Source organism: Ambystoma mexicanum, chromosome 3p (genome assembly GCF_040938575.1).
Source record: "Ambystoma mexicanum isolate Mex_15411 chromosome 3p, UKY_AmexF1_1, whole genome shotgun sequence".
Lineage (NCBI taxonomy): Eukaryota > Metazoa > Chordata > Amphibia > Caudata > Ambystomatidae > Ambystoma > Ambystoma mexicanum.
The window spans coordinates 783262578-783274701 of NC_090925.1; the positions used below are offsets into that span (position 1 = coordinate 783262578).

General features: G+C 43.0%; 1 protein-coding gene across 1 annotated transcript in view; it reads left to right on the forward strand.

Moving 5' to 3' along the window:
- Positions 1 to 12124, forward strand: part of LOC138579957 (vomeronasal type-2 receptor 26-like) — a 315822-nt gene that overhangs the window by 242252 nt on the left and 61446 nt on the right. Inside the window, exon 6 of the mRNA XM_069650182.1 lies at positions 5034 to 5261. Within this exon, the coding sequence (XP_069506283.1) occupies positions 5034 to 5261 (228 nt within the window). The remainder of the gene's footprint in view (positions 1 to 5033; positions 5262 to 12124) is intronic.

A 12124-nucleotide genomic window follows, 5' to 3' on the forward strand; every position in this document is an offset into this window, starting at 1 on the left:
ATCCCGCGACTCTGCCACGAAGGAAAGTGACCTATTGGGCGCCATTGTAGACAAATATGATGGAACAGCAAAAAACCTTTGTGGATTCCTTGATTCCTGTTTGGTCCACTTTACTTTTAAGCCCTATTATTTCTCTACCCCCAGGGCTAAGGTGGGCTTTATTATTTTGCACCTTTCCGGAAATGCATTAACCTGGGCCACACCATTAGTTAATGCCGGAGATGCCCTCCTGGATGATTATGACGGATTCATTCAAGCCCTTAAAACCATGTTTGACCGCCCAGAACAGGTCTATAGTGCTCAGGAACGTTTACTCGATTTCCAGCAGGGCTCTTAGGACATGCTCACGTATGTAACACGATTCAAGCAATTGGCTAAAGAAGCAGATTGATCCTCTGAAGCCTGCTTCACTCTTTCGAAGGGGACTAAATGAAGACATCAAGGATGAACTAGCCAGAGTGGCACGCCCAAGTTCATACCAAGCTCTTATGGATCTCACTCTACAGATTGACTTCCACATCCAGGAAAGGAAGGCAGAGAAAAAGAAGACCAAGCTACCCTCCAGAAGAACACCATAGAGACCTCCTCGAAAACCGAATGTGCTTCAGTTCCTAGTAACAAACCCGAACCTATGCAACTAGGGGCCTTCCGTGGACCCATATCCCGCCAAGAACCGGCTTATGCATGTATTGTGCCTCGGACAAACATTTAGTGAAAGAGTGTCCTATACCCCCTCCACGGCGTTCAGGAAATGCCAGCTCCCGATCCTAGATGGAGCACATTGTCGGGTGAGAGATGTTTGCTCCACATCTATTCCATCCATGAACTCTCCTGGACAAAACAATCTGGTCATTTTACAGGCCTTTCTATCGCCATCTAAGATGGAAACCTACCCCATTCTGGTGTTGGTGGACTGTGGGGCCATGGGAATATTCATAGATCAAGAATGGGTCTTTAAACACCATATTCCTTTTGAGTCCCGGAATATTATGCAACCTGTAGAAGCAATTGATGGGAGACCTCTTTCTTCAGGACCCATAACCCTTCAGACCAAGGAAGTTGAGCTCGCAATAAACCACCATCGAGAGAAGATAAAGTTTGACATCATAAAGTCCGCCCATTACCCAATGGTTTTGGGAATGCCCTGGCTACAAAGACACAATCCATATATCAATTGGGCAGCAGGTTCCTTGTTCCTGGGTTCCGAGCATTGCATGTCTCATTGCCTATTCCTGGACCACGCTCCAACACCATTGGAAGGACTTTCAGCAAACCATCAAGGCCCACTCACAGTTTCAAACATCATCCGGGTTCCTAAGGTCTATCAGGAATACTCTGATGTGTTCTCTTCTGCTATTGTTCAAGCCTTACCTCCTCACAGACCAGAAGACTGTGCTATTGACACCGAACCTTCAGCTGTGATTCCCTTTGGAAGGATGTTAATTTTATCCGAACCGGAGAAAAAGGCCCTCTGTGAATATCTGGATACTAACCTTGAAAATGGCACCATACGACCATCCAAATCCCCAGCCGGAGCCTCACTGTTTTTTGTTCCTAAGAAAGACACCAATGAGCTCAGATCTTGTCTTGATTATCGAAGTTTAAATCAGTGCAACCTTAAGGATCGCTATCCGTTGCCCTTGATCTCAGATATCCGGAAGCAGTAAGAGGAGCCGTAATATTCACCAAATTGGATCTCAGAGGTGCCTACCATCTGATCCGTATTAGAGAAGGTGACGAATGGAAGACAGCCTTTAGAACACCCTTTGGTCATTTTGAATACTTAGTCATGCCCTTTGGACTTGCAAATGCCCCGGCGGTCTTCCAACACTTCATGGATGGGGTGTTTTCAGACATGCTGTTCCTCTTCGTCATCATGTATCTGGATGATATCTTAATATTCTCTAAGGACCCTCTTAAGCATGAAGAACATGTAAAGGCAGTATTACAGCGACTACGTGAAAACAAGCTCCTGGCAAAACCCGAGAAGTGCCTTTTCCATGTCTCTACTGTCCACTATCTAGGATTCGTCCTTAGCCCAGAAGGTATTGGAATGGATCAATCCAAGGTTAAGGCCATAATATCTTGGCCAAGTCCGACCACCGTGAAACAGATCCAGTCTTTCCTGGGCTTGGCTAACTTCTATAGGAAATTCATGCCTTCCTTTTCCGAGATAGTCCAACCGATCATTGCCTTGTTGAAGAAAGACACTCCCTTTCATTGGACATCAGCCCAAGAGGAGGCCTTCAAACGGTTAAAAACAGAGTTTACACAAGCTCCCACCTGGCTCAACCTGACATCTACCGGTCATTCCTAGTGGTGACAGACGCCTCTAACTATGCCATTGGAGCAGTCCTAAAACAGGAATTCGACGACAAGCTGGAACATCCTATTGCTTATCTTTCACGGACATTAACTCCCAGTGAAACCCATTACTCTGTTTTAGAAAAGGAACTGCTAGCCATCCGTCAAGCCTTCACAGATTGGCGTCATTTACTTCTAGGAGCAAAACATCCTGTCCAGGTTCGCACGGACCATCGAAATCTTCAAGTATTACAGGCCCTGGAATGTAGGAATAGCCGTCAAGCCCGTTGGGCCTTCTTCTTCGCCCAATACCAGTTCCAGATTCATCATGTCCCTGGAACACAGAATATAATAGCTGACGCCCTATCTCGACATCCTGACTATGAAACCCTTGAAGACCAGTCATTCCCTAAAACGTTTCCACACACAATATTCATAGCTCAAGCAATCAGTCTCCTGGACGAGGTTTAGATACAAACACAGTCCTCTGAACTTTGGAAAGAATTTTCAGGAAAGAACCGATGGAATCTCAGAACTAAGGATGGATTTCTTTTCAAGGATAAAGGTTTAGTCATTCCCACACGGAAACTACAGCAAAGGATAATAAACCTTTGTCACGATACCCTTCACTCCAGACATCGTGGCATCACAAACACCCTTCATCTAATACAAAGACAATTTTGGTGGCCGAGAACGAAGACTGACGTACGACTGTACATTCAAGCCTGTGCAGTTTTGCAGTCAAAACAAACATGATAACAAGAGACCGGCGGGCCTCCTACTGCAGCCCACACTATCAAAAAGGCCCTGGGAAATTATTGCTACGGACTTCATTGTAGAACTACCACCTTCCAGGGGGTATACAACTATAATGGGCACTATAGATGTTTTCACTCATATGGCTCATTTCACACTGTTATACAAGCTACCTTCTTCCTCAGAACTTGCTGGAATTTTCCTGGAAAACATATTTAGACTCCATGGACTCCCTTCCAAGATCATATCAGACAGAGGACCGCAATACATATCTCAATTTTGGAAACACCTTTGCCGAATACTAGGAATACAACGTACCCTCTCTTCAGGGTATCATCCACAGACTAATGGGGCTACCGAACGTGTGAATCAAACCCTGGAACAATATCTTCGTTGTTTCACTACCAAAGTCCAGGATGATTGGTCACTTCTGATACCTCTGGCGGAATTCTCCTATAACAATTCGAGTCAATCGGCTGTCAAGACTAGCCCTTTTTTCTGCAGTCAAGGATTTCATCCCTCAGTGCTACCTTCCACCCTTCCACACCCTACACCTGTTCCTACAGTAGATTCCTGGATTGAAACACTCATCAATATTCAAAGAGAAGCAAAATAACAATTAGAAAGGGCACAGACTCATACCAAGCATTATGCGGATTCCAAGAGAAGACCAGGGCCCTCCTACACACTAGGAGATAAGGTATGGCTATCCTCGAAACTACTACCCCGACATCTACGGCCAAATAAACTGGCCCCCCGGTATTATGGGCCTTTTTCCATAAAAGAAATCATTAACCCAGTGGCCTTTCGGCTCAAATTACCAGACTCCTGGAAGAAAATTCACCCAGTTTTTCATACATCTCTACTGAAACCATACATCCAGACCTCCCGGACTAACCTCAGACCCAATCCTGTACTTGTCAATGACCAACTGGAATATGAAGTCTCCAGGATATGTGACTCCAGATATAAACGTGGTCAGCTCCAGTTCTTGGTGGAATAGAAAGGATACCCTCCCAGTGAACGCACGTGGGAACCTATCTCAAACCTAAATTCCCCCAGTTTACTCAGAAGGTTCCATCTCATACACCCCGGCAAACCCGGCGGGACGGGTTTTCGGAGGATGCATGCTGTCATGAACCATCGGACACGCCCCTCCTGGGCCTCCTGGTCCTTGACACGTCGGGGCTTACACTCTGCTGTACTCCCAACATGGCCGTAAGCACAGAACGCTGCTTACCAGTCTTCACGTCCGATGCAGCACGTTCTATAAATTAGCCACACCCCTGCCGCCCCGCGCGTCTCAACACTACTGTTAGCTGTGGCTAGACGTGTGCTACGTAGTTCGCCTTCGCGGAACTCTGTTGTTTCCTGGTTCCCGGATCCTCTGTTTTCCCCTACTATCCTTTCTCCTTCTTATTCAGCCTTCTTCCCGGATTCCGTGCACCCGCCTCCGAGTGCACCTTCTCCTTATCTGGACTTCTTGGAGTTTCCTATTGATCCCGGACATCGAAGCTGAACGAACGCTGGAAGCCGAAGACGGCCGAGCGGGCTTGTACAAGACCCGTACCGTATGGAAGAAAACTCCTGCTAAAGAGTCCATCAAGCAGCGGAAACAGGTGAGAAAGGGGGAAACCTGTGAAAATTTAGTTTACTGTGTGTGTGTGTGTGTGTGTGTGTGTGTGTGTTTCTGTGTGTGTGTAAAACTATAAACAGGAAAAAACGTATTTTATGGATGTCAGCACCCACGAAAGAGGTATTCAAAAACAAGAACAGCATATTATCATTGGCCTGTGGATTAAGAGTGGACAGTGGTGGTTTTCCTTTAATTATTCAAGATATATTTCTAGGGAGATGTGTTTTTAACATTATTTGTCATAGCAGGGGTTGTTGAGTAATGATAGTTAATGCAATATATGAACTTCATGTTCTTGACGTAAAATGACATTTTTGGTGCTGTTTCAACATTCCAGCTTTTGCACTACATGAAGAATGTCCGCACAAAAAACGCAGCAGGCAAGGAGGTGTTTTTTGACAAAAATGGAGACGCTCCACCACTGACGGATGTGGTCACCTGGCAGATTACCTCGAAGGACACAAGCAGGTTTCTGAAAGTGGGCACCTATGATTCTAGCGCCCCGGAGGGGCAGATATTTATCATCAACAGCAGTGCCATTGAATGGGGTGGAGGGCACCATAAGGTAAGAATAGACATCGCCTAACTATACAAATATTGTATTCCTGTGCAGCTTCAAACAAATATTATGCTACCTGCCTGTTTTGACAACATGGGCACTTACAGAGTGGACTGCTGTTGTAGAGCCGTATGACACTACAAAAATATTGCCCTGTGTTCCTATTTCCTTCTACTGAAAAATAGTTAGCCCCCCTTCACCTCTGTGCCCCTCTTAGGTCTTTATACTCCTCTGTGGTGTATTGAAAAGGCTGTAGCTGCACAACCTCAAACCCTAGCTCTTTACAATGGGCCAGATTATCTACCATTTGCACTTGTGCTAAAAGTGGTTAAATGTTTTGATAATGCAAAATGGGGCAAACAGATTTTGTCACAATCATTTCTATCTAAAATCCTTTGCACTAGGGAAAAAATATATCAGACAGTTTTTTTTCCCTCTATTGGCTTCATAACATACAGCAATAGGTGTCTACTACATTTATTTTCATGTTACGCAGCAAATAAATAAAACAGTCTGCGCCATTTTCCCCCTGGTGAAAACATTTTTAGATAATACTGATTGGGGCTAGACCTGTTTGCTCCATTCTCTATTTTTAGAGCAGCAAATTTGGTGCGAAATTCATTTGCTCCACTTTTTTGCACATGTGCAAATCTTAGCTAATCAGGCCCCTGGAAGCAGTAGTGAAAGGTTGCATGCTGCTGAGCAGCAGCACTTGTCTTTGGGCCCGATTCCCGGATCCAAGATCAAAGTTAGTGAAATCGATCTCGTTTTGTTGCCAACACAGGGTTTTGAACTCAGGTCATATGACAAACGTCAAGTGACTTACCCACTAGACTAATGGAACGTCTTGGCAGAGCACTCATGAATATTACTGTCAGGACTGTACTCTGCAGAAATTATTCAAATATAGCTTAGTAGATTTGAAAGATGTGCACCTTCTCTAATTTGCTTGCCACATTATAGGGATCGCTCCTCCTTTATTTAATCATTTATTAACTTATCTCCTGTAAAGGTTTATTTATGCGGGATGAAAAAAAATCACCTGAGTTCCTCCCCCTCCCCTAGCTGCTAACCCCTGCCCACCTACGCATGTTCATCACTCCACCCCCTGGCTAATGGGATACCACAGTTAATAATTTCCATTTCTAGCCCTGCAGAGCAGTCATCTGCTGCCTTTCTCTGTATTTCAGATGGTTTATTGTGATCCAAGCATTGCAGGGAAGCTCAGCAACAATTTTGTCAATCTGAGATATCCACAGCCAAACGCAGTGGCTGATATCTGGGGATAGAGGTTGAGGAACAACCCCGTGGGAAATGGTGGATGGTAGTAGTTCAGGGGAGCTTCTTTTTTACAATGTAACATTTTTGACAGGTGGGAACACCCCCTGGTCTTCCTTATTCCCGCCCCCTTTTGATATGGGTTTGATTTCTTTTTGATATGGAATTTGATATCAATTACTTGTTTATATCAAAATGTTTCGATATCCAAATTTATATCAATTTGATATCTGTTTTATATAAACAGCTATATAAAGTGTGTTTGTGTAGTTTGATACAGTTTGATATAAAGTTTATATAAAAATATATCGATTTGATATGAGTACAACAGATTTTATATAAACTTTATATTATTTTATATATCAATAATAAAAACAAGTCTGATATTAAAATAATATCAGACATTTTTTAATATACTTTTTTTCATATCACATTTTTTTATATAAAAATTATCAGTAATTTTTAGATCACAATACATTTTTTGATATAACATTTTTCGATATCAAAATAATACATTCTATAAAAACTTTATATACAGTTAATATAAAACTTGATTGAAACTTAAGACCCCGATGGTGACAAATGGGGGGGTCGGACAACCCGGATATATACCGCTCTGCGATGGGCTGGAAAACACTGCACTTTTTGACCTTTTCAGGGACTATTCTGAAAACAGCTATTATGAACAAGAGGAAAAACTCTGCCGGGAAGTCCCAGTGGTTCCCAGGATAGTTATACCCGATATTGTTTTATGGATAATGATGATCTGTAGATTGTTCAGGGCAGGTTGGTGGAGCATGAGAGCAGGGAGCTCTGCGATGACATGGCTAAACTCACTGTTGACATCAAGCCGGCTCTTACTGTCACAGCTATAGGGGATGCTGTTGGAGATTGTATTCAAAACATTAAGGAACATGTGCCCGTAGCAATTGCTAATCTGGGAATGGAGAGCTGGAATGGCGACAATGTGATCATGGAGCAACCAGCCACGTGGATGCAGGGTCTGGAGACAGTGGGTATGAATATATAGTTCTGCAGGCGGACGCAGGAATGACAACGGAGCCGAATCACACCCTATGCGGCGGCAGAGAAAATGGTGGACCAGGCACCCCGGTTATCGGACAACCTGCTATCTGGTAGGTATGTTCTAAAGCAGGCATGTGTATTTCATAAGGCATACGAAATAGCTGTAGGTAAAACTAGGCATATGTGTTTTGTTTACAGCCTTTAACCAATAAAGTGGACGGCGGTGAGAAGAACCAGGCTGTAGCAGAAACTATCAATATTTATTGTATTTGCTGTTCAAGCCAAATTGAATTCTGATTGGGGATTCTGAACATATTTTGTGTAAGACCTATGTTCACTAATGGAAATTGATAGCGTTAAAGGTGATATGCCCACAACTGCTGTGACCTGGATCGATATTATGGCCATCAATGGTATTACGGCAAATGTTGTGAAAACATGTTTAAAACAACACTTTTACAGATGGTGCTCTAGGCACAAAATTGATGAACCTCGACAGAATGCTCGCGAGTTTTTGGAAAAAGCTTACGTGGATAATTCGATATGTAAAATATGTCACATGCTGATCTCTAAATGCATTGTACAAATGATGCGGTTGACACAGTCCTTAACACATCTAAGGGTTGGCATAGGGTCTGAGCGATGCGTATCTAAACACTGAGGGGTACACAAACTGCGAATAACCCCTTTTGAAAATGAAGCAATTTAGACAGGGGTGTCCGCTGTGTATTGGAAGCATTAGTGAGAAAACAGTTAGTAAGTGGGGGAAAAAGTATATCCAAAACAGTTTGGTAGAGCAATCTTCATGGAACCCCATAAACTGACCTATGAGGGCTGATCCTATGGATGTTCTCATATATATTTACAGGAAATAAAAAACAAACACCTGCAGAAATGTGATCAATTTAATGTGAAACAAGCATTTGGATGTGCACAGCGATTATTGCTGGATCTACTTAAAGCGCGTCTGGCTACTATATGTCCAAGGTTGATGTGTTATCTGGAAGCACCAAAGGTGATATACAGAAGGAAATGTACATCTGCATCAACAATAAATCACCCACTAGTGGATAACTTCTGGCAAAAGCATCACAAAAGGAGGACAAGTTGATTTAAGATTGCTGGTGGAACACACATTGCGAGAAAATATAGCCAACCTACAACAGAGCTTTTGATGCGTCAGAGGACAATGGATGTTTGACAGAGAGCTTTATGAATTTTTTTCCACTGTCTCTCTATTATGTATGTATGCCTATCGACGCCATGGGTGTTTATGAGGTAATTGATGATATATCGAAAACTTATATCAGAGAGGATCTTTGTAAAATATTTGATAACCCACGTTAATTGATATGCAGAAAACCTGAATAAAATTGTTATTCTAAATGCGAATTAAAATCTGTTGTTTTATAAAACATGACTATATAGGGCCTCATTCCGAGCCTGGCCGTAACCCTGCTGGTGCTACCGGTGGATTCCGACCAGACTCGGAATCATTTACCAGTGCCTGACTTCCCGGTGCCACCGGCTCATTACGAGTCCAGCGGCTGGGAAGTCAAGCGCTGGTAAATTGTTGATCCCCATTCCCATATGGGAGTGGGGACACAGAAGCACTGGCACAGTTAGCATTAGTGCCGGACTTCCATGACGGGTCTGCCTACTGTGGCCGCTGTGTCCGACGGGGTCAGACCTGTTGGTCACATAGGCTCCGGCAGGCAGACCCGTACTTTGCCGGTCCGGAAACAGGGGTGTCAGTGAGCATACCGGCACCCTTTTTTCCGGACCAGCAAACTTGGAATGAGGCCCTATGTCTTTATGTTGAATGGTTAATGGCGTCAAATACACCCTACATAAAATGGGTAGAAATATACAAGATAAAAGGCCTCAAGAGTTTACAACAATGTTTGTGAAAATAAAAAAAGTCCACATTTGAAAACAAAAGAATACTATGGTGTGAATAAAAACAGACCCATTAAAAGTTGGCGCATAATAAAGAGTCAGACCATTTTATGATTTGTAAAACTATTTTATTTATTTATGAAAAAGTTAAACGTAATACAGAAAGGAAAAATATAAGTGTAAAAACAATTTAAGGCAAATAAAAATAAACATGAAGATACAGATAGCCAAAATCCCAGACACTCATTTGTGATTTGTAAAAATATTTTATTTATAAAAAGAAATACGTAATACAGAAAGGAAAAATACAAGTGTAAAAATAATTGAAGGCAAATAAAAATAAACATGAAGATACAGATACCCAAAATCCCAGACACTCGGTGGTGAATTGAAACAGGCTCACTGTGCAATAGCTAGGACGTGTTAGCAGTTATTATCAAAATAGTTAATAGCCATAGGGATGTGTCAACCCACCTGCCGCCAGGGTTCTTTTATCAAACACAACACTGAGCATCTTTTGTAGAGTGATGGTGCTAATCTCCCACTGTTTTTTATTGGGCACTATACCCGGATGTGTAACCACGATAGACTGGGGGCCATTACACGTAGTGTCAGGTATAAAAGACTGCACCAGATCTTTTAAACTGACAATATTTATCTGGGCCGTGTTGTTAACATTTAACGTTATACCTTTTACTTTCAGTTCCTAGAGATGTGCGATAGGCGTATGTTTTGGGCCCCGCAGATATGAACTCCACAATATATTTGTCAGGAGCTAGCGGAGAAGTTAGATCCCCTAGATAATTGCTGATGGCTGGGTTGGCATCCCCGGCGGCTGACAAAATAATGTTATCAGTGTTGTGATACAGAACACATTCTTGTAACTGCTCAATTACAGCAAACAGTTTTAATCAGGCGTGAGTGGTTGTGAGCGCCTCTTTGAATATGTTGGTGTTGTCTGAAGTTGTTGGATATTCTGTGGTGTAGTGCCAACACAGACAGGCAGTTTCATCATCTATGGACACGCAGCTGCTCATGTTGTAAGAATGATCAAATAGAGAGGTGTGAATCATATCAGGGTCTGTAATGATGGCTTTATTGGACAAATTAACTCTTTGCACAAACTTAACCCACAATGAATTAAGGCATACTTCTGCCAACAACTGCCGAGCGGGGTTGTCCTCAATACACTCCATACGTAAGCGTATGACCTGGTGTTTATAATAATCATCGATGTACAACTGTTTGGCGGCATCATCCACACACTCAACTGGAAATCCAGAGGCCTCCTGTTTCTGTTGTAGGAACATGGAAACATATTCACAGAAGAGTTTCAGGGTGACTTTTTTAAAATGCCATATTTCATGTATGCGCCCTAGGCGATATGATTGTACACCAAGTACCGTTCAGGCGTCTCTCTGCATCCATGTGTTCGAAGCGGGCTGTTTTGTCTCGATGCATGTGCGACCAGAGTGGAAACATTTGTTTACCGTCGCACCTATAGGGCAACACGGGTATGTAGAGACCTGTGGGTGGATAGACCTCACACATGATTAGCCCAAAATATTGGTCTATGTTGCCAAAATTGTTACAGCTGATCTCTGGGTGTCCCACCAGGTAGGGTTTGTCATTATTTATAGAGGGATACAGACTGATACAATCCAGGAAGTGTATCTGCACCATCTCTGAAATGCTATGGTGTAACTTTAAAGCATTTGTACGACCACCATATAGCACGTCTCAGGGTTTCAGGGGCTCAGCTAAATTAATTTCTTTAGGAAAACGGCATACATCAGGATTGTTTTGCACCATAGCGTGCCACTCGTGTTCCCAGATGGTGACGACGCGAACACCCCAACCGGCTAGAAAGGTTTGTTTCAGCAGAGTCCGTCTATACAACTGTTCATAAGTAGTACCCGTTAAAGTGTTGAAGCCAACGGCGGGGTAGCAACGGTGACAGCCATGATAAAAGCAGCCGTTAAACTCATAGTCTGTTTCCACCCCTTGAACCACAGCATAACCGTCTAACCAGTACTGTCCGTAGCATTTTTCACCACCGCCGGTTAGGGCATGTTGTATAGAAATGTTCTCTGTTGCAGAGATGTATAAGAGCCACTGAATAGCCAGTGTGAAATAAAGTTTTTGTCGACCGTGATATGAATCATGGGGCAGCAGCATGATTGTTTTAGGTTTTAGATAGAGCTGTCTGTAGATCTGCATAGAACAACTAGCCAGGGTGATACTTTGAAAAGGGTCGATTTATTTATGTGTACTCTGCCCTTTATAGGTGTTTCACGATGCGTCATTTGAAAGATGCCGTCCTTAAACAAAGTACACACCTGTCTTAAAATGTTTACAGCTTCTTGACAGCAGACCCGTAAAAAGTCAAACACGCCTCATTCATTCACCTTGTAGCAGTCCATAAACTGCCCTTTTTTCATCGGGCAGCATGTATTGAACCCTGTATTGATCCGGGGGTGGGAATGGGCCAATGAAGTCTTGGTTAGTGGGTGTGTTAAAAAGATGGGGAAAGAAACCCTCTGAACCGGGAAAACTAAAAGCTTTTGGAATCTTGCAGAGTTTCATGGGCAAAAAGTTCAAGGAGTCAATAAAGCGTATCTGTAGAGCTACCACAAAGATCGCCAGAAGCTTGGCACCCTGGGTGA